The following is a 23,052-nucleotide window of genomic DNA, read 5'->3' on the forward strand; positions in this document are numbered from 1 at the left end:
AAAATCACTAGTGGCAAGCGGTGACTTTAGAGGCAGCGCCGGAGCCAGGAGAGGACGCTGAGCGGAGGGAATGAAAAGCTGACTGGGGTGATGAGAAAAGGCAGACAATTAGAGAGGGAAATTAATTACAGCGCGCTCCTGTTTCAGGTCAGCACTTCACTGTGCTCCCCTTCCTGTGCTAATAAGACAAATTACATAATAGCCTCTGGAGAGGAGGAGGTTTGACACGAAGTAGCCTCTCCTAATAAAAAAGAGATGTGGAGAAATAATTACGAGGTATTAATATGAAGCAGGAGGCATCTCAGCTTCATCACAGGCTGAAAGACCCCGTTCCGCACTCGGAACGGCTTTAACCAAATAACCGAGGAAAACGTTGCATAACTCATGTCTTTGTTAATGGGTTTAATCAGGGACGGCAGCTGGGTTCAGATCCAAAAAGTTTTAATGAAGCACAGAAGTAAAGCATTTTCCAAGCATTGATTAAGAAAGCGTTACACGAAAGGGCCGATGAATTAGAGTTGACGGGATGAAACCCTCCCCGCTTGTGTTCAAAGTTTACCAGAAGAGCAGGGCATGAGGCAGCTGTCCCAACGCGGCGTGTACGGGACAGTTTGTGAGACAGGGAGCTTCATCAAAACAGATAATATATTAACGTTGTGGACATCGTGGCAAGTTTAGTGTCACAAAGTCCATCGTTTCGTAATTGATTTCCTAACAGCTTCCTCCTAGATAGGAGAGGCTATCTGTGTGGGAAGATTAGGACACGTTCCCTGGAATGTGGTGGAGGTTTGTGATGGAGGCAGGTTTTAGTTGGGATCAAAGAGGACAAATTTCCTCTTTCATTTCCCATCTTTAAAGAGCAAGTCACCCCAAAATCAACTTTTTTTGCTGATAAACTGTATAAATGAGCGTCTGATCGTTCTATAGACACGTGTAGTCAATAATTTAGCATTTTGGTGCATCTTAGTTAAAATTTAAATATTCTGCCTGGTTTGCTTCTAATTCCTGAAACAGGAGCCTCGGAGCTTTTTTTCCCAGAGATCAAATCCGAAGGCATTTGTTCTAGACACCACCGCAAATGTGTTGAAAAAAGTAGAGAACTTGGTCCTAACCTTAAGGACACTTAATAGTTAACAACGATAACGTTAATAAAGGGAATCTTTGTTTATTAATGCTTAATAATGCACTAAGTAACTTACTAAAGGGACTGTTTTTATGAAGCATTTCCAGAAATGTTACGTACGTTTTATTGCAGCAAACCACACATAGTTTTTCAAACAACAGTTTAGATTATTGTTCTTTTAAATTATTTGAAGATGTAAAATAATCCGTTTGCCTTTGATTGCCCATAACATGGCATGGGTGCAAAAAATATTATTAATATTATTTTTTGCACTTTTGACTTGTTTTTATTTATAGCAATGAGGCTTGTAATGAGATGGAAACATGTTATGAGCTAATTCCCTAAAATATGTAATTTACCCTTTTTTCAAAAATCCCCATGTTTCATTTTTTTTATCATTACGTTTTATCTTCAATAGTGCGCCAGTTACTTTTCTGTAAAGTTCAGTGATCCAACAAACTACTGGGGTTAAAATGCTTAATTGTTGTAAAAACAATAAAAAAAATTTATTTCCTTCCATTTAGTTTAAGCAAAACCGATGAAGTGAAAACGAAACGGCTCATCACTCGTCACCGGGTAAAGAAAAGAGACGGTTTTCTCCTTTAACCCAGACTCCTGCTGGTTTCACGCTCCAGCAGGCAAAAGCCTGGTAACTGGTGTCATATGGAGCGGATGATGGGATGAATGTTCAGTGCGGTGCTCACTACTACCTGCCTCTAAGTGGTGACTCCACCACACCTCACATCTGCCAGCTCATTAACAGTCAGTGGGACGACAAAGCTCCCACATGCATGTGTTCACCTAGACCTGGCTGGTGGCTGAGTGAGGGAATCGTTACTCATTGAGATTATTTTTCAATGATCCTGCATCTCAATCATCATCCCACTTTTTTTTAAGGCTGCAGGTTAAAAACACAGCCGAGTGTCAGGAGCTGGACTATTTAAAGGATTTAACAACGTCCAGATGCTGAACTTTGTGGTATTCCATGTATTCCCAGTACTCAATGTCCCAGTAAGTAACATCCAGCGAGCTGGGGAAATCCTGGGACTTGGTGCTGGCAGTGCTGCCGGGATCGGGCAGGCTGCCATGAACCTTGATGTCAGATAGCAGAAATAAAGTGCAGAGAACAACACAGAGAAGCCTCTTTATCTCCACCGGTTTTTTATTAGCGATGAAGTTGTCTGTGTCAGATCTGCAGAGATGTGTTTTATCACAACACCACTTTGGCGCCATTTGAAGGATTTAATAAGACTGGAAGCTTTAATAGGATCATTTAAACAGTAGAGTTTATTTTAAAGAGGTCCTTTACTCATATTTTAATACATTTGGTCTCAAATAGGAATGAATGCGTTGTAAGTCGTTCTCTGTGGGAAAACAAGCTCCAGTGCACCTGTTTCAGCACAGAGAATTCAGGTGGAGGAGAAAATAGCTTCAGATGACAGGATTTAGAGTCTTATTTCCTGATATTTGGACATCTCGCCTCTGATTGGCTAACAGAAACACGACTCTACCACTGACTCTGTTTACTTTGCAATGATGATATTTAATCACCACAAATAACACAAGCCTGGAGGAGTTCTGCTGTGTGGTGGAGTTGCTAACGCTAACAGTTAGCTTATACTAGTCGAGATGTTCTCTGCCGTTTCCTGGACACTAAACCAACAACAGCCTTCCCCGTCACGAGTTAAAATGGGCAAGTCCATGATTGTTAAGAGAGTGTTGTAGATCTGTCAGGCTTTACAAATCCTAGCGTTTCACCATTTATTTTCTATCAGAAGCTAACGCAGAAGATAGGTGTAGGAGACTATTTTCATGAGGTACTGAACATTTTCCAAACCAGCGAGTAAAAATGGTTTCTCAGTGAAGGACCCCTTTGTTTTGTGGCTCTGACTGAATCAGTTTGGGAAAGTTAGCACAAAGGTTTAGCTTTATTTATTGTGTAAATATAAAGAGATTATAAGTTTTCCCCCAGTACTTTAAACAGGTCCAACATCTTGGTGAAAATTTTGGTCAAACATGGAAGCTGAAACAGAATTAATCTCATTTAAAGGCACACTTGGCAGTTTTGCTTGCTTTTAGCACCTCCTAGTGTCCATTATTAATTATCTGTGGTCAAACCGAAAATGAAACCTATCTCCTTGCTGTGCGTTCATTTTTTTAACACTTTAATGTAGCAGCTGAAATGTCTCCCCGGATCCACAATCTAAAACATGCAGGAAACGTGCTGGAACAAGACTGCAGCACCAGGTATGTCAGCTTAAATTTCTCTAAGTGCCAACAGAGCGGCCCGCCACTCTGAAGTTGCAAATGCGGTATTCTCGCCAAAGAGGGCGGTGGGGGTCTGAGTGACATTTCATTAACCCTGTAAAGGCTCGTTTTTGCACATACTGGCTCAAGACAATGATTTAACCCTAACCCTTTAACAGGAAAGTTATTCTAAAACAAAAAAAATTAGGATTTGTTTTTCTTTTTAAGAATAAGAATTTCCTAAATGTGAAATGTTTTAATGTTTTTAAAATGCTTTAATGATTCAAGACAATTCTAAATGTTTTATTTTATTGTAAGAAAACACTTTAAAAGAACATTTTTACATCGTGAAGGGGCCGGGTTGTACCCCCCCTCTTTCATAACAATGTGTATAAACGACCATCCAACTAATCCTGACCTCGTTCTTCCTTGTTGTCTCAGAAATAAAACAAAAGCTGACCCCGACGGTTTGGACAGATTCCATTTTTCCCTCCAACAACTCCAAACAAGGTGATAATAAAATAAACAGCATGTTTGTTCTGAAGTTTCTGAAGTTCCCCTTGGCACCACTGCTGAATATTTCAGAACACTTTTATGTTCGGAAAACAAGAATTCAGTTTTCGCCGGCTTTATGTAATGCTCGGGTTTTCTTTTATTTCCAATATAAAGACTTTATTTTCTACAATAACAAAGATGCTATAGGATGTGAAAACAAAAAAAGGAGAGACCAAATACCCCAAAACCGTTAAATAAGGGTTATACACATACATGCTGGACCTCCACAAACACGTTTAGACAATCTACTGTACACATTTTCATACCTAACCCAGAGAATGATCTGTCATGCGACATCAGGACAGCAAGGTCTGAACCTGCTGAGGTGATCTGGGCACCAAGTTCTCTGGATCCTTGTAGGCGTTAGCTGGGCTGGTCAGGGCTGCGTAAACTTCTCTATAAGCTCTGCACACCAGCTCTGTTGACTGATGGAAAATCTGCTCCCTGCAAAAACAGATGCAACTCATGAGGCTGTGTTCAGTCAGAGGACAGGAGGCCGAATCAGACGCAAAAAGAACTGATCAGTGTTGAAATTAGTGACTGAGGTAGAATTATGAGTGTGTGGTGCACACTGCCACCTATGGACACACACCACAGCGTGGAGATGCTAATGAGGGCGACTACCACAACAAATCCTTCAACTATGAAACTTTTCACAGATTTAATCATATGAGCAACAAGCTCTGTACAACATGGTGCTTTATTTGTTTTAATTATGAGTTTTAGCATCAATATCATGATCAATCAAAACCAATTTTTAGGATTTTCACATTTTAAATCAAACATAATCCAATGTTTGAAGTGCCGACGGCTACATTTTAATGATTTTAGTCACATTTTCTAACATTTTGAGTACAAAATACAATTTAAACCATAAATGTTGCAAAATGTCAGTGAGTTTCCTTAAACCTGTTCAATTTTATGATCTTTTTGAAAATGTCACCTTTTGCCAGACGTCTATAACCCATTTATTCCCAAATAAAATCCCCACATAGAATTAAAAGCTAATTTCTGCAGAAGAATAACTCATGGAGGATGTGATACTTTGACTCAAGAGCCCAGTGAGAGGATCCAAGGACACAATGGAGGCAACTCGGTTGTATTCCTTTCAGGCTCTTGAGAATTCTTTTTTTTTAATTGGCCCGGAGAGAGCCAGGCACCACTGTGAAGCGTACAGCATCTTATTCCATAATAAAACAAATGTGGAGCGAAGTAAGCAGTAAAAAAAGAGAATGTTGCTTTTATTTGTGCGCTTCCGGAGTGTTTTCAGGCTGTTTTTGTGTGTTTAGGCGAGTGGAGAAGCAGACGTGAGAGATAGCAGGAGAGAGAGCGAGGATGAATGATTTCAGGCAACCAGTATGAGTGAGAAATGGACCAGAAGCTAATTAATGGCGTCCTGCCCATCAGCTCTCCCATGTCCATTAATAGAGAACATTAACCTGAGGTACAGAGTGCTTCTCAAGCCTGTTGCACTTCCCAGCAAGCGTAGCTCACAGAGAGAACCCACCGACGCAGCTGGATTCAGCTAAAAGCATGTGCATTTTCTGATCATCGGGACAAATACGAGCAGTCCTGTTGACCATTCGCTCCATGTGTTGGCGGATTTAGCAATTCAGCATCCAAACTCGCCGTGCATTTAGCTGAGTGTTTTGCTCAGGATGCCATAGTGATTACATCAAACCTGGAAAACTAATAACCGCTGAACACTTTTAGGTAAACGTGCCTGATTTATTTATAACCCCTCTGAACGTGCTTTTCCCCAGACGTTACCACGTCATAAAGTCAACATTGCAAATGATGCAGGGAAAGTGAACATTGTAGACTATAGAGGCTCACTTTATGGCTGCGCTCAGAAGGAAGTTGAGCTGTGGCATCACAAGTGTGTCTGGTGACGACAAGTAGCGATCAAACTGGGTCTGTAATGTGACAGATGGATAAAAACACACGGCCACTAATAAGGTACTTGCAGATAAATCAGCATTATTGATGCATGTTGGGTAACTCACCATTGCTGCTTTCACAGAAGAGCTGTCCATACCGGGGAGGAGGGACAGAGGACCCTGGGGAAAGAGGACATCGACTTATAGTCCAGGTCAAGGTGACAATTTTTCACTATCAACGTACGGAGTCTCACGATGAGGAAAAAAACAAAGCAAGAGAAATCGGTGCCTTAGGTCAGTGTTTCAGCGCTGGGACTGTTGGGTGACAAATTAAATTAGAGAAAGTCTTAAAGGTCTTGTTCACAGAGAAACCATGTCAAATACAGTGATCTCTCGCTACTTCGTGGTTCGTTTATCGCAGATTCACGACTTCGCAGATTTTTTCTTTGGAGCCTTATTCAAGGGAAATTCGCAGATTCGCGGTATTTTTCTATGCGAAATATCAAGAAATTCCTGTTTTTTTTTTCATAAATTTCATCATAAAATGCACTTTTTCTAATAAAACTATAAAAAAAAACAAGTAAAAATACAGTACTATGTAAAGGGAGGGTTTTAAAAGTCTGAATACTGAATAACCTGTTAAATAAATACTGTAAATATGGTGTCACTACTTCGCGGATTTTCACCTATCGCGGCCAGGTCTGGAACGCATCTACCGCGATAAACGAGGGATCACTGTATGTTCTTTTTGAAATACGATTGGTCACTGATATTCACCTGTATGTCCATCGCCTGCATTAGCAGCAGAAAGGAAAAAGATGAGAAAATGATTGGGTCAGAAACAATGGGAAAAGGAGCATTTATAGCCCCGCCCACTTTAGATTGGGACTGCCCGCTGGAAGGAGGCGGCAGGGTATGTTTTGGTTACTAGAAGCTAATCGTTAGCAACGTGACTCCACAACCTGGCGGGACACATTCAGGATTGTGTTGTTTGTGGAGATAAAACATCAACGTTGCATTTTTAACCCAAGAAAGAAGATCGAACAGAGGCAGCGGAAGAGTCGTGTTGCTGTTAGCCAATCACAGGTGAGACGTTTGACTTTAGTGAATAATGAGTATGAAAATGTTCTCACAGTTGCAGCCTGGGGCTGGTGGCGATAAGGAGACACAAAGGTGAATTTCTGTTGGAGGAATGCTAAATAGGTACAAATTACACTTTTGTGACAAGTATGAATGGTCAAGTCGCATGCGTGGGTCAAGACATGATCGTGAACAAAGCGTAGTCGTACTGCAAGATGTGACAATTTATGTGGAAAACTCGTAGGCACTTCCCACACGTACAAGTATAGAGTCTTTGTGAGAAAAACAGATAATTTTGGTGCGTTTGTGTGGATGGAAGGTCTGTAGCTTTTCACAAACAATGACTCAGCAGTCTTTATCTCACACTAACAACAAAAGTCTTTTTTGCTTTTTTTTCTGTCTGTCTCACTTTATACTGATCCCGTTAGTCCTTAAATTTTAATTCCATGGGAGATGAATACCAGAGGAAATGCTAAGTTAAGAATTTTCTCCTTCTGTACATCAATATGTTGTTTACGTGGGGAATCTCGCCACCTACTGGCAACGATGTGCCGCACTCAACAACTCTGACTACTTTGATAGAAAATCGCATAATCAAGTCTCATAAATACTTCAGAAACTCCCTCGAAAATAACGTTAGCAATTTATCACCAACACTCAGAACCCACCGATGGTCTTTTATCATTCGTGTAGATTCTATGGAGCCATTTGGTTCAAAACTGTTAAATAATTATTAAAAGTATTGTTTTTATTTGTGGCTGAACTTTTTCCACTGTTTAATGGAAACATACAATCCATACTCGGTTTGATTTATTCCTTCTTATACATTTTTGATTTGAAGTAAAATGATCATATTACCTCTATATAAGTAAACACATGCCTGACACAGTGTAAACAGCAGCAGGTACTTTTCAGGCCATTAACCATCACCCGCTATCCAAAATGGTTAAATTAAGTCAAGCCTAAAGCCTAAATTACTGGTGTTAAGACTTGCAAATAACAGAAAGTGCAAAGATTGAAGTGGCAGAGCAGCAGCTAGAGCAGTTTTACAGTTACAGGCACCGTCGCAAACACACAGTCATAAACTCATCATCTTCAGCTACAAGATCTGCTTTTCACTTCATTCAACCCAGGCAACATGCTTCTATAAAGACCATCTTTACGTATAAGTGATGTGACATCTTGGATTTAGATGAAGCTACACTTTCATAAACACAACCTTATTTTAGGGCGGACCACCCAGGTGGAAGACAGAACTGAGGAAGAGTGACAGTCTGTAACTGAGCTCTGAGCTTCTGCAGCAGAAGGGTGTGGTGTGTCCTTACATGACCCAGAGTCGAGACTCGCATGCAAGACCACAACTATGGGTTTCAGTCAGCTCAGTGCCAAAGTGAGCTGGGGTGGGGGGGTGGGGGGGCTCTTATCTACACAAGACACTTCTGGAGAAGCCAATATATTTTAATAGAACATGACACAATCTCTTCCCTTCTCCTTTTCTCATCTGTAAATCTGATAAAAATGCTATTATGCTCTAATGTGGACACAGGTCTTGTGGTAACCATGGTGATGGTGACGCCTGTAGACATTGCCAAAGCCCAATGAGACAGTATAAATGGTGCTTTGGAGACTGTATTTTATATATTTATATATATATATATATATATATATATATATATATATATATATATATATATATATATATATATATATATATATATATATATATATATATATATATATATATAATATAATAGGACCATTAGATGGTCTAAAGGGGAACATTTGGAGAAGCAAAATAAGAAAACCCATGTGTTGGACCTGTTCAGTGCCGTGCTGCTGCACACAGTTGTAGATGTAACTAAGTCCAGCTCGGGTCAGCACGTAGGACGCCTGCTCGTTGATCAGCGTATCAAGGTGAGCCTCGATCTGAAAAGTGCAAAAGAGAGCGGCTGCAGGTTTATTCCATGCATTGTGAACCGATGGTACTCATGATTAATGGAGAGTAATGTGTAACTGATAATGAAACTTTGAAGAGCCCTTGTGGGGCTCAATTTCTAAAAGAAGAGGTAAAAATAGCAGGATGGATGGAGCATTGGAGCACGAACAACAATACATGACGCAGGCTCTTCCATGAGACAGTAAATTAAATCAAGAATATTTCAGCTGTGGATTTTTCAGTGAAAGGGACATGAATGATTAGCTATTTTCTGATGAACAATGAGCCTACAGACAACGTGACCATAAGCTGAGCCATCAGCGTTTGATGCTTCATCTCGTTTTATCTTAATTATTACAGCGTATTATTACAATTGTGACTACATTTTTATTTCAGGTATATGTATGCATGTGATAAATGAGACACACCTGGAACTCCAGCATCTCCAGCCTCTTGTCCGTGAACTCAAAGAGAGCCAGAGTGGTTTTCATGACATACAGCGAGTTGACCATGTATGTCGCCATGTCAGCTGTGCCAAGGTTACTGGCCGACACGGTGCATAACTGTAGGAGCGGGTCCAAGATACAGGACAGAACCTAGAAAACCAATAAAGAACAAAAAAGGTGTAAGCAAAGAGAGAAACGAGAAACCATGATTGGTTATGAGAAATAAAATAGATGTTGGAGGTAGTGTTGGAGTTCCTGTAAAAGCTTTTTGAGCATGCTACATTTTCTAAAAACACATTTAAAAGGTCCAACCCCCTTTCTTCAGGCTCCGCCTTTAGCCATCAGAGTACAGTACAAAACTAATGCTGTCAATCCATTAAACCACTAACTTTCCATACATTTTCGACCAGTTTGTTGAAGCTTTCATGCCGATTTAATTTAGTTTCAACCACTTAGCAAAATTCAAGGGCTTTCAATGATTTCAAGTACTTGTTTCTTTTGTCTCCATTGTTTTTTTTATTTTGAGAAACTAGTAGTATAAACTGGAAATCGAAGCTCCACAATCGTGTGAGAATCTATGAGTTCAAATAAAGTGAATACATAAAAATACAAATTACACTCCTGCAAATAGATCACTAGAAAGGTTGCACTTTGCCTCTTACAAGGTGGGCCATTTATATGAATACACCTTAATGAAATGGGAATGGTTGGTGATATTAACGTCCTGTTCGTGTCACATTAGTACATGTGAAGGGGCAAACTTTTCAAGATGGGTGGTGACCATGGTGGCCATTTTGAAGTTGGCCATCTTGGATCCAGCTTTTGTTTTTTCAATAGGAAGAGGGTCATGTGACACATCAAACTTATTATATGTGATGTATATCACCACTCATCTTGAAAAGTTTGCCCCCTCACATATACTAATGCGCCAAAAACAGGATGTTAATATCACCAACCATTCACATTTTTTAAGGTGTATCTATTTAAATGGCCCACCTTGTATAACAGATTGACGTTAGAAGTTGTTCAAGCCATAAAAGAGAGGGAACTTGTGCATGTTGTCTAATAAAAAACATCTTGTAAAAATTAATTAGTACCTGAGCAAAGTCGGCCTGACGGGCGTCCAGAGGAACTACAGAGGAGTCATGGGAGGTGAGCACCTCCCTCAGGAGGGAGAGGGTTTGATTGAGAGATGCTGTAGGCCCAAGGTCTGGGGGCGGCAGCTCCACCTGCTCAAACGGACAAGACCATGAGTGTAGATGGAAAAAACAAGAAAGAAGTTAGTTGGGAATAATAAGCTCACAGACAAATGAACTCCTCGTAACATAATCAAAGCAATAAACAACCCCCCTTACCCACGGTGTCCCAAAAGGTTCTGTGCTGGGGCCTCTGCTCTTCCTCCTCTATCTGCTTCCTCTTCAGTACATCCTGAGCTCCTTCAAAGGAATCTCCTACCATCTTTATGCAGATGACATCCAACTGTACATCTCCTTTAAGCCCCATGAAATGTCTAAAGCCGGGCGTACACTGTGCGACTTTTTCACTCGCAGCGTTCAGCTTCAGCTCAAACTGCACGACTTCCTCGCAGAGCAGATCTCACGAGTCATGTGCTCACACTGTACGACCCAGTTCTCGCATGCGACCTGACTGCTCACACTGTACGTCTGGTAGCAACACGTCGGCCCTAAAAATGTGCTAAAAATAGCAGTTTTTACTCAACACGTCAGACTTTTTTGTCTTGCCTGTTGTCCTTCGGGAGTGCTGCAGGAGGACACACAGGGATTTATGGGGGTTGGATGAGGAAAACGAAATAAAGAAAGTGAATCTGTGTTTTGTGATCAGTTTAATTTGACATGAACACGACAAACACGCTTTCTTGACAATCTTTGTGAGTAAAAAAAACCGTGTAGAAACAAAAACGAACAGCGTGTGTTATTAGGGAAATAGCGAGCGACCGGCCGGCGTTGATGCAGGATTGCGCGCGCATGCGCCGTGAGCGGTTCTGATACTTTTTGGATCGTAGCTGCTCGCAGCTGCTCGCAGCGCCGCTTCAACAGTGCGATACCCTCACGAGGGACGAGCGAAATATTAAACACACCAGAAGTCCCTGCGACCTCACGACTGCTGATCGGCAGCTGGTCACGTGGTGTTAATCGCCTCTCGTAACCCCCTGTACACTACACGACCGCTCGGCGCAAAACTCGCCCCGATGTCGTGGCTTCTCGCACGACTGGAAAATCGGCTCAAAAAAGTGAAAAAGTCGCACAGTGTACGCCCGGCTTAAGCTGCAGCTGTTACACTCCTGCTTAGACTCTATCAAAACCTGGATGGCTGGGAGCTTTCTACAGCTGAATGAAGATAAGACTGAGATCCTCATCTGAGCCCCAGACAAGCTGGTTCCCAAAGTCAGAGACTCTCTTGGTCAGCTTGCTTCACACACCAAACCTTCCGTCAGGAATCTTGGCGTAACCTTTGACCCAGCTCTCACCCTGGATTCTCATGTCAGTTCTCTTGTTCGCTCTTCCTTCTTCCATCTCAGGAACATTGCTAAGTTGAGTCCCATTCTGTCCCGCTCTGAACTTGAGACAGTTCTCCACACCTTCATCTCCTCACGCTTAGACTACTGTAACTCTCTTTTCACGTGTCTGAGCAGAACCTCCCTGAACCGTCTACAGGTGGTTGAGAACGCCTGTGCTCGGCTTCTGACCAAGTCCTCCAAATACACCCACATCACCCCGCTTCTCCTCCAGCTTCACTGGCTGCCAGTCAACTCCAGGGTTCATTTCAAGATCCTGGTTCTGGTCTATATGGCCTTACATGGACAAGCACCATCTTACATTGGTGATCTTCTTTAGTCCCTACATCCCCAGCAGGTCCCTGAGGTCCAGTGATCAAAGCCTACTGGTTGTGCAGCACCAGGCTAAAAACCAAAGGTGACAGATCATTTGCTGCTGTGGCCTCCAGACTCTGGAACTCTCTCCCCCTGAGCCTGAGATCAGTGGACTCAGTGGTCTCCTTTAAAAAGCAGCTGAAAACTCACCTGTTCAAGCTGACTTTTGTATGGCCTTCTTCACCACTCTCTCTTTATTCTGCTCTCCCCACCTATTCCACCTTCATCAGGATCCACTGATTTCCTTCTTCCTATTCACTCTCTCTCTTTCTTAACATTTTTTAAATCACAATTGTCTATTTTTTTAAATATATTTTTAACCATTTTCTAAATTCTTTTTTATATTTTTACATTTTTTGTTTTTGTGAAGCGCCTCGTGATTTTTATCTTGAGAGGCGCTATAGAAATGATATTTTCTTCTTCTTCATGTTAAGCATGCGTCTGAACCTCAATCTGTAGGGCTTTAGTAATGAAGAGGGTTGTGATTTCATTGGCCTTTGCACACATGATACCGAACCGAGCAAGGCCACCTTTGTACACCTAATAGAGCAAATTATGAAAAGGCTGTGTTCCTAGCATTAGCTGGAATAGACATCAAAAGCCCAAGGGCAACCAATTTGATTAACACCGAGCTGCAGAGATAATTCTTGTAACTGTTATTGATCAGGAGACTGACACCGTGTAATGTGGAAGAGCTCGTGCCCGTGCTGAGGTATATTTGGAAGCCAATTTAACTAAAGAGTACTAAGTAAAGAGTTTCTTGGCAGCTAGCTGCATTTTGCTGCTGTGGCCAGGAGGCTGGAACTGTTTACGCTAGGTGTGTTTCAGAAATAGCCTTGTTGACTTTGAGGGGTTTAGATAAAGAGCTGAAATACACAATGTGGTTCCGTGTGAGCAACACTAAGCTTCACTACACTTCCATTTAGACATTTTTATTAGAAGGGCATTGCTAACAATAGAACAACAAGGCCACTTTTTTCATCTCTCTTCATAGCTAAGGATGTTTTTTTCCAATTGTCACATTTATATCTAAACATTGCGTGAATCAAAGCTACTATTACGGCACCTTGTCCATGAGTCTGCTCGCATGAAGGCTCAGGCTGTTGAAGAACATCTTTTTACTGAGGAGGTGCATTTCCTCAATAGTGATGAGCAAAGAGGCCACGCTGGTACCGATGATGGAGCTGGATAGAGATCAATTTAGAGGAGAAAAAAAAGTTTAGACCTTTTAATTCACCCAATTATTTTAAAAGACGTCACAACCTTCAAGTTTTTTCTAGAATTCAAAACCCCTTACATTAGCATGTCCCAACCCACTTCATTTTGGCTAATTTATAAACGTAAGTGGTGGTGATGCTAACTGCAGAACAACACTTGCCTGAGCTACTTTAAACGCTAGCCTGAGCTACTACCAATGCTAGCCTGAGCTACTGCTAACGCTAGCCCGAGCTATAGCTAATGCTAGCCCAAGCTACTGCTAACACTAGCCTGAGCTACAGATAATGTTTGCCTGAGCTACTTTAAACGCTAGCCTGAGCTACTACCAATGCTAGCCTGAGCTTACTGCTAATGCTAGCCCGAGCTATAGCTAATGCTAGCCCAAGCTATTGCTAACACTAGCCTGAGCTACAGATAATGTTTGCCTGAGCTACTTTAAACGCTAGCCTGAGCTACTGCAAATGCTAGCCCAAGCTACTGCTAACGCTATCCCAAGCTACTGCTAACGCTAGCCCAAGGTACAGCTCACACTAGCCTGAATTACTGCTAACGCTGGCCTGAGCTACTGCTAACATCATTGTTGGATGAAACGAAAACAAAGAAGAATGTCGGAGCACACATTTAACATTCCAGGATGTACTGGGAATATACAGACTTTGAATGAATGCCAAATATTCCCATAGATTGCCTATTGAGTTATCTAGATACGGCGCACATAATTTCTAGCTTCAGGCTGCATCACAGTAGCCTGGCCTGCCAGACTCCTCCTGTTTAATTCTGCACAGAGAAAGGGTCTGGGAACTCTCCTATTCAAATAACCCCACCCCCTGAGAATTCTAACCGAGCCAATCAGCGCTGAGTAGCGTACGTCACACACCACAACCCCGAGTTTGTCATAAACATGGAGACTGAAGCGGAGTTCGCTGCAGCTCTTTCTGAATCTGTTCTAAATGATTTGAATGTCCTTAAAACCACAACATTTTAGACTACAGCTAAAAAACTACTGCGTTGCGCGGTACAGTCGGCATTTCCATCTTTTTTCTGATTATTATGGGCCATTTTGAATCCCAGTAAAGTTTCATATGTTACGTTATATTTAGTACAGATTAGATCATTTCACTATAATTAGCAGATTAATAACCAGATTTCTTTTGTAATTCCTCTGTTCTGAAAAAAAAAAGAGTCAGGGAAACATGCTTTTTGTGTTGAGGCTCCATGGGGCAGGAATACTTAACCTGTTAATTAAACGTCAATCACATCTTTTCGTTTGATTAGTAAAGTGGTTTATGAGCATGCGGCGCATGATTGTAATAGCGTTTTACTCCACTGCTTAAATATATGAATAAATAAAATAGAGGCTCAAAGACCAGATTCTAATTGTAAAAATAATTTGTTCAAAGACCCCTTTGATGGAAAGCATTCTTTAATGAACTTTTTACTCGTTTTATTTGGATTATCTTGCAGAATTGCCAACACTTAAACTACCTGATTGTGTGGTGGTAGAACTTTAGCAGGTTGGACAGCTTATAGAGCAGAACGGCGCCTGGTTCTGCCACAATGACTTGTTCTATCCTCACCTAGGGAGCAGATCAATAACAAACAAGTGGGTTCATGAGCAAAACCTGGCAGAACGCAGCAAGCAATCACCGGCAGGCGGCTCAGACTTTATTAGTATTTAAAACTGAATTGGCTGCCCACTTTCAGCGGCCTACAGACTCCCTCCGTGATGTGTCCCACCACTTCCTGCATGTTCTCCTCAACACCTGATGGAAAAGAAATCAACTTTTGATCAGCTAACAAAATGAAATGAAGTGTATTCAAATAAATAACACACAACCGCTTGTGATGTCTTTATACCTTGCAGTGTGACTTGTTTCAGCAGAGCTTCTAAATGCTCTTTCTCCGAGGCGGTCGCTTGGTGCAGCCAGGCTAACATGTCCCCAACATACCTGAAAGAGGGACAAAAATAACCTGGATGAAAGAACACACCACTGTGACACCCAGCAGTGTCACAATTCGCAATTTAAAGGATCGTCATGTTTTATTTTCATCACATTTACTGCCTTTTTGTTTCTTAACAGTCGGGGGGGAAAGGCTTTTTTAAAGCAGCACGAGAAAAATCTGGCAGTTTTTTGCTCTCGGGCTCCCCCCATAATTGTGGTTTGCACCACCAACAGAGCAAAAACAAATCAGTCTGAGTGCGGAGAGCCGAGAATGTGAAAAGGCTAAAGAAGCCAGGACAGACATGACTAGAAGCCACCAAATATGTGGAGTGACAAGGCTGGATAATGTTACAAAATATAACAAGACCACTGCAGAGGTTTCTATCATGTGATGTTGGACAAAAACATCAAAAATGCTAAGCAAAAAAGTGTTCTTTGATTTTTTACATTTTAGGAAGATATTAGGAAGATTTTTAATCCATAGTGGAGTTTGCACAATTAAAAAAAACAGGGTCTTGATTTTGCAAGGTTTACTAAAAACTGATGAGAGGATTTCTGGAGTTTGTAGCAGATGTTGTAACGCTGTGTTTGCTTAGAAACGTGTGACATAAACAATATTATTTAACTTATGAATGACGACAATGTCTTCAAAACTGGTGTGATTTAAAGGATCACACGTTCTGCTGTGCGACTTTATACTTGGTCGTTTTTGTGAGTGTTAGGGGAGAGGAGGACACGGGGCGAGTGTGAGCTGGATGTTCTGAGAACCGCCAAAGCCTCCGATGAAGAGGAGGTGATTCTGTGTTCTGAGAAAATCACCTATTAGACTCCTGGGCACAGAAAGAAGATGTTCAACAACATCTAAACAAAAAACACCCGCTTGGAACCGAATGTGACTGATTTACACACAAACCATGATAAACGTGTTGGGCACACTGAAATGTGTATTTATATCTTATTAAAATCCCCTATTTGTCCAGAAAAGTTAAACAACTTCTTTGATCTACAAAAACATTTCATAAAAAGATGGTTTGACTAAAAAGCCTAAACCCACAAACTGCAACAAGATACCAGAACTTAAAAAATACTTTCCATATTTTAAAAGCTGTGCAGAAATGTACTGACGCAAAACAGTGTCACAGAAAATCAGTCAATCATTATATAACACGTTTTATGCCTCATTACTCTAAAAAGTAGACATATTTGTATTAATTAAATCAATTACTGCATGAATAATTGTTTAAAATAATTCATTTATTAAAGGGACTTTTAGGAGTTTTGAATTTTTATGCTCGCGATTGCCCCCTCAGGCCAAAAGCGTAACGGCAGCTTCAATAGTAGGCTCATCCACAAGGCGCGCATGCTGTACGTGCACACTCCATAATGAAAATAACAGCTGAGACAGTCCCTTGCGTGTGTATGCGTGTGTGTGTGTGTGTATGCGTGTGTGCGTGTGCGTGTGTGTGTGTGTGGGGGGGGGGGGGGGGGGGGGGCGGAGGACAGAGGACAGGAGAACGTGCAGCTAATTAATTAAATAATTTGACTCTGTATCCTTTCTCTTCAGCACAGCCGACAAAGGTTTATGACGGGTCAGTCCTCCTGCATGCTCAGATCATTCCCTTCCCTTGCTTGAACAATTGTTCCAAAATGAAAGTTGAACCCACATCTTTTTTATCTGTGAATTCAATGCCGTTCGGCGAGTCTCAAATAAAAATTGGGCATCTTACTGTAAAAAAAATACCATTAATGTAAAAAAGAAACTCTAAATAACCTATGTTCACATCCAGAATCAAACCCAGGTCTTCTGCACGGGAGTCCGACGTCTTACTAGGTGAGCTTAAGCGCCAGTGATGTCCTTTGTATCTGTAACATTTATATCCTTGATGACAGCTGAAACAACATTCAAAGAACGGTTTGGAGCGAAGATGGCTATTTTGTTGCTAATTTGCAGGAAATACCGAGAAGAAAGTTCTACAGAAAGTAGCTAAGGGTCTTCAGAAATGTAGCTAGCTTTGTCACTAGGCGTTAGGAACAGCGACAAAGTAGCACTGCCTCTCTCTCTGCTGCTAAAGCTACTGATAGCAAATGCTACGGGCTATGCCTGAGCGTGAAAGCGCATGAAGCAGCCTGCTCGACCCGAGCAGCTCTCTTTTTCTGTGATTTTACAGAAAAACAGGCAATCACAGTAAAAATGCCAGGGCTCATTCTACAGGACCAGGGCATTGCAGGAGAATGTATGAAGAAGAAACTTATTATTTCTATACATGTTTTTGGCTGTCAAACTTCCATAATGCCCATTTAAGTAAAAAATAACACCAAATATTATCATACCTATGATAAATTCATTCAATACGGAATCAATTAATGAGGATATACAACTTTTTGCATGGTAAAACCAATTATTTGATCTTTTTCTTGCTCCCAGTGCTTCACTAAACTGTAATTGTGTCATCCACTGATTTTAATGTGTGAGGATGACTGATAAAATAATTAATTACATTCTTAAATAAACATAGTGGCTTTATAAATTTTAAAAATGTGGTTTTTTTTACTGACCGCTAAGCAAACATTTATTCGTTAAGAAAAAAGTGTTGATAATATATGTCAGTTCCAGTCAACATTAATACAACTTTAAATTATTAAGTATTTTGGAAGATTTTGACACTATTTTGGTAAAGTTTAAACATTAAAAGTGTCTGGGATGTCTTGGGTTAATATGGAGCCGTTGTGCTGAAAAAGGCCTTGCTGCCCTGAAGGCTTCCTTCTCCCAACTGCATCCGTTTTCCCAGAATCCACCAGGCGTCTCTGTTTATGGACCTGTTTTTGTTTTTCTGGGGAACATCCAAGTAAGACTGAACATGCACCTCAAAGGATCGTGTGAATGCATCTCTATGGGCCGTGGCGTTCCTCCTGGCCCGCCTCGGGTCAGGGCGTCGATGAAGCCTCGCACCACAGCACATCTGCGTGCGGTTCCAAACTCATCCAGGGTGTACCTGAAAAAAAAAAAAAAAAAAAGATGACATTTTCCAACACTCGTGTGAAAAAGCCAGGAGCTGCGGTCGGTTTTTAAACCAACATGAAGGCGATGTTTCCATAAAAGATGAAGTTTGGAGCAGCTCTGATGACTTGGCAGCAACAACCTCTGTGTCAGACTAAACACAAGATAGCAGCCTGGTCCCCAGCCTCAACAAACCCAGACAGAGCCTGACCTTGGACGCTTCGGGCCCACGGAGGCAGGTGCACTTCAGAAAAAAAATTTAAAATACACCAACAGAAGCAGGTTTGGCCATGAAAACATAAGTAAACATAATATCGTGTAAAACATTTCCTTGAAGTTCATTTCTTATGTTAAAGATAAAACAGTAAGCTTCTTGGCATCTTTCAAAGTGACGTTAGAAGAAAGGGAGCTGGAGGACTCAGGTGAGATTCCAATAAAGGAAACTACTACTAACATTTCAACGCTGCACACGTCGTCATCAGAGTTACATCTGGGTAGTTTAACACTTCGGTCACATACAGGTGCAGACAACTGATCCAGAGACCAGCTGTGAAGATACGTATTCTCATTGGTCTTTGACTCCAAGGGAGGAGGAGCCAAATCCTCCAAAATGACTTCTAACATAAGAAAAAGTTGCCTTCTTCCATTTTTTTAGTAAACAATAAGGATGTAAAAAAAATACTGATGCAGTGAAAAATTAAAACATTTCCTTTAATGATACTGAATGAAACTTTAAAAGCAGTGTATTGACTTTTTGATAAGGATTTACATGCAAACAATAAATATCGGTCTACTCCTTAATGTGAGCAAAAAAGAAATAAATTACAGAAAAAAATCTGTAAAATTTACTGAATAAAAAGACTATTTTTAATTCTAAGAAATGATTAAAAATGTGTCGTCGTGGATCAACTTAAGCCAACGTTCCACTAAATCTGGAGGAAGATTGCAGGAACATTTTGTTACCGTGATGATGGAATAAATGTGTTTTCTCTTTTCTTAAAGGTTCTGAAATCTTCTCCCCTGCTGTCTGATCGGCGCTGACATTTTCTGTTGCCTCGGGCCGTTTGCTTTGTTCTTTTATAACCAAAAACCTCGTTTCTCTCTCCAAATGCAATGCAGCCAAATAAATAAATAAATAAAATGTCCTAAGGTCTCCATAGTCATTTGATAGAGCCTTAAAGAGAAGTCACATTGAACTATGCGAGTTTATGTCACAGACGTAAGAAAACGATTATATGGTGCCATTTTAGGATCTTTTTACCCTTACTTATAAAGAACAGGACGATCCTGCAGGGCGTCCATGGCTTGAGTCAACACGGGGCTGATGTCACACGTCTCCTGAGTCACTCCTCTGCATTCATCTACATGGAGACGAAAACAAAAGGGAAGAGAAACGGGTCTTTACTGTAGGAGAAGCAGCTTTCTAGTAAACCGTTCACGTTGCCGTGGACTCGCCAAGAAGTCAGATGTTAAAACAAACTTCAGACGACGTGAAAACTGGCGAAAACACTCCACTCCTCGCTGCATGCTGGGAATAAAGGTCCAAAAAGAAAAGAAACGGGATCCAATCAAAGGAGAATAACTATATCTGCAGGACCGCAGCCGCTCCGTTTGTTTTAGTCTATACTTTGTTTTTGCACAATGTGAATTTAGAGGTTTGGAAGATCATAACAGTTTACTTCCATTTTGATTTCAACGCCTGGTTAGGATGTAGAAATGTGGGTTTACGGGCGTTCTCTCAGTGAAAACAGAAGATGTGAGTCATATGACTCACACTCGTGGAGTTTTTCTCACTTGAAAGAGCAAACTTCTCCACTTCAAGACTTTTCCTCTATTCAACACAATAAATTATCGTTAACTCCTCATGTTTATCACCAGATCTTAACGTGCACTCACTCTGAGCCCAGCGGTAGAGCTGCTCGTATGCCGTCTCCTGTAACACCGCCATCTGCTCCATGATCTCCAACCTGCAACGGGCATGCACGCCGAAAAAAACGCGTCACAAATGCACGGTGGTGTCAGACGCCGTCAGAGACAGGACTGCCGACCCGGGAGAGGGGTTTGCTTATTATAAATGTAATAAAAAGAGTTTCTGGTGCATCATTACGCTGGGAGACGTGGAGAAGCTTACCCTGCTGTTTGCTGGTTGGTCCTCAGGAGGACTTTCACGTCCTCGTGTATGTGTTTAACCCGGCTGAGAACTTTGAAGAAATCCTGCAAAATGTAAATGGCAAAAACTACAATTATGACCAAATTTACAGAATAATAGATTTGGGATAAAGAAAGCTTTCAACTTTGAACTGAAGCTGCCAGCTTAACCCAGCCTGAGACTCAGCGTAGACCCAAAACCATCACGAGCTCTTTGAGTCGAGTCAACAGCATTTGACCTATACAGCCATGATAGAAACTCACCTTTATGGTGTTTCTTTACCTTCATGTTAGATGTTTCTGTGGTTACTGGAGTATAACAAGCATTTTATAATACTTTCTATTGGCAATTACATTAAATTTGACAAAAGAACATTTGACATATCAATCAGCTTGTGGGCCTTTCAGGAACTGCTCTGGAGTGGTTCTCCTCTTATCTGTCTGTTCCTTCTCTGTGGCCGTCTCCAATTTTCAGTCCTCCACCACCTCCCTCGCCCACGGTGTCCCACAAGGTTCTGTGCTGGGGCCTCTTCTCCTCTTCCTTTATTTGCTTCCTCTGCACCACATCCTGAGCTCTTTTAAATGAATCTCCTACCATCTTTATGCAGATGACCTCCAACTGAACATCTCCATTAAGCCCCATGAGATGTCTAAGCTGCAGCTGTTACACAACTGCTTATACTCTTAAAACCTGGATGGCTGGGAGCTTTCTACAGCTGAATGAAGATGAGACTGAAAGTCAGACTCTCTTGAGAAGCTTGGTTCTCACACCAAACCCTCTGTCAGGAATCTTGGTGTGACCTTTGACCCAGCTCTCACCCTGGATTCTCATGTCCTCCTCAAACTTAAGACTATTGCAACTCACTTTTCATTTGTCTGAACAAAACCTCCCTGAACCGTCTACAGGTGGTTCAGAATGCCTCGCTGACCATTATTACTCCAACACATCAGCATCAAAAACAGAAAAACCAGAATCTTATCTCTTTGGTAGAGCTCTGGATACAGACTTGTCAGCTACCAGAGGTAAGCCGACGATCTGAAGCTGAAGAACTGCTCATGACATCAGCTAGATAAGCATCAGTACTTGATCCTACATCCTCCTATTCTGTGGCAGCCAGAGAACCGTTCACATAATCTGATTTATTAGTCTACATTATGATGGAGATTACCTCGGTAATGGGGGCATCTCGTGCGCATCGTAGTGTGGCCATCTCCTCATTAGAGAGCTGGAACTTGGACAGGAAAGCTTGAGCGACCTGAGCTCTCACCTCAAGCCGCTGACTGAAAGGACCAAGAGAAAAGTGATGTCATTTGAGTCTAAAGTTTATTAAATTGTCTAAAATTACACTGAAAGTATTTTTTTTTGTTTAAATTTGAATGATTTTAGAGAATAATCTTAGTGTTTTCTGTATATTTTTCCTCTATGAAGTTGTTTTAATTAATTCTCAGAGTTTCATCTTTGCCTTTTCTAACAATTCTACCTTTGGAGAAAACTGGAACATCTCTAAAAGCTTTCATCTAACTTTCATGTAATGCTCAACGTTCACCAGCAGATGGCAGTGACACTCTGCACACAAACACTTCACCAGAGCTTCAGTCGATTTCAAGGCTGGGATGCAGCATCAGTGGGAAAAGCAAACATCAGAGGGAATCACAACAGACCAAAAAAAAAGAGAGAGAAAGAAGTTGGATCCTGGCCAGGATTGCCAATGTCAACAGAAGCAGAGCGATCACTATCACTTCAGGAAGTGCCTCCACACAATAGCAACCATGGCAACGGCTCCAGTCAAACAGGGAACTTGACAATGGCGAGCAACACAACAGCAGGTCCTCCCTCTGTTCCCATCTATGTGCCCTCCGTTGGTGAAAGCAAAGCCTGAGCGCTAAATCAGCGGGTCCATTTGGTGGAGCAGAATAACCTGATGACTTTTGTTTCTCACTCGACCGCAGCCAGGGCTCAACCAGCTGCATGAAAGGGTTATAAAAATGCATCATTCCTTATTCCTCCTCTCATCCCAACAGGTCGGACACTCAGAGGACCTGAAGGCTTGATGCGCAGGTAAACCCGGCTGGCACTAAACAGCAGGCTTTAATAAAGCCACGACACCAAAACTGCAAGAAGCAACATCAACAGCAGTGATTTTTCAGCCCTTCATTAATTAAAACGGCCTTTAGAGGACTGTGCTCTCACCACAATTAAAAATAAGAGTTCAAGCTGTTATAAAAATCTGTAATTAAAGCACAATATCCCATTAACAAAACACAATTACACATTTAGGTGCCTGACGTACAAAACTAAAAGATTAAACTACATTTGGATTAGCTCCAGTGGAAAAACAACAAACAAATTGAAATAAGAAGCACTAAATCACCCTGATACCCCACTGCGATTACAATAACCTACAGAAGACAACAAGATATATTAATGAGACAATTTATTAAATCACAGATGCATAAATTAATGCAAATGTTTCATGAACGTTAAAACAGAACCTGTGCAGGGAGGGGTGAAACCCTTCGGATGCAGACGAGCAACTCAGATTTTACAGAAAGCTGTTAGAAAAGTCTAAATGAAAATAAATGACAGG

General features: G+C 41.3%; 1 protein-coding gene across 1 annotated transcript in view; it reads right to left on the minus strand.

Moving 5' to 3' along the window:
• Positions 1-3,998: 3,998 nt before the first annotated feature.
• Positions 3,999-23,052, minus strand: part of cog6 (component of oligomeric golgi complex 6) — a 39,246-nt gene continuing 20,192 nt past the window's right edge. Inside the window, exons 5-19 of the mRNA XM_015951329.3 lie at positions 21,634-21,745; positions 20,448-20,530; positions 20,213-20,283; positions 19,584-19,677; positions 18,183-18,311; positions 15,233-15,324; positions 15,074-15,138; positions 14,861-14,952; positions 13,224-13,341; positions 10,365-10,496; positions 9,250-9,417; positions 8,704-8,811; positions 5,932-5,985; positions 5,762-5,841; positions 3,999-4,369 (exon numbers count right to left, since the gene is read on the minus strand). Of these exons, the coding sequence (XP_015806815.3) occupies positions 4,222-4,369; positions 5,762-5,841; positions 5,932-5,985; positions 8,704-8,811; positions 9,250-9,417; positions 10,365-10,496; positions 13,224-13,341; positions 14,861-14,952; positions 15,074-15,138; positions 15,233-15,324; positions 18,183-18,311; positions 19,584-19,677; positions 20,213-20,283; positions 20,448-20,530; positions 21,634-21,745 (1,546 nt within the window). The 3' untranslated portion in view covers positions 3,999-4,221. The remainder of the gene's footprint in view (positions 4,370-5,761; positions 5,842-5,931; positions 5,986-8,703; positions 8,812-9,249; positions 9,418-10,364; positions 10,497-13,223; positions 13,342-14,860; positions 14,953-15,073; positions 15,139-15,232; positions 15,325-18,182; positions 18,312-19,583; positions 19,678-20,212; positions 20,284-20,447; positions 20,531-21,633; positions 21,746-23,052) is intronic.

Source organism: Nothobranchius furzeri, chromosome 13, assembly GCF_043380555.1.
Source record: "Nothobranchius furzeri strain GRZ-AD chromosome 13, NfurGRZ-RIMD1, whole genome shotgun sequence".
NCBI lineage: Eukaryota > Metazoa > Chordata > Actinopteri > Cyprinodontiformes > Nothobranchiidae > Nothobranchius > Nothobranchius furzeri.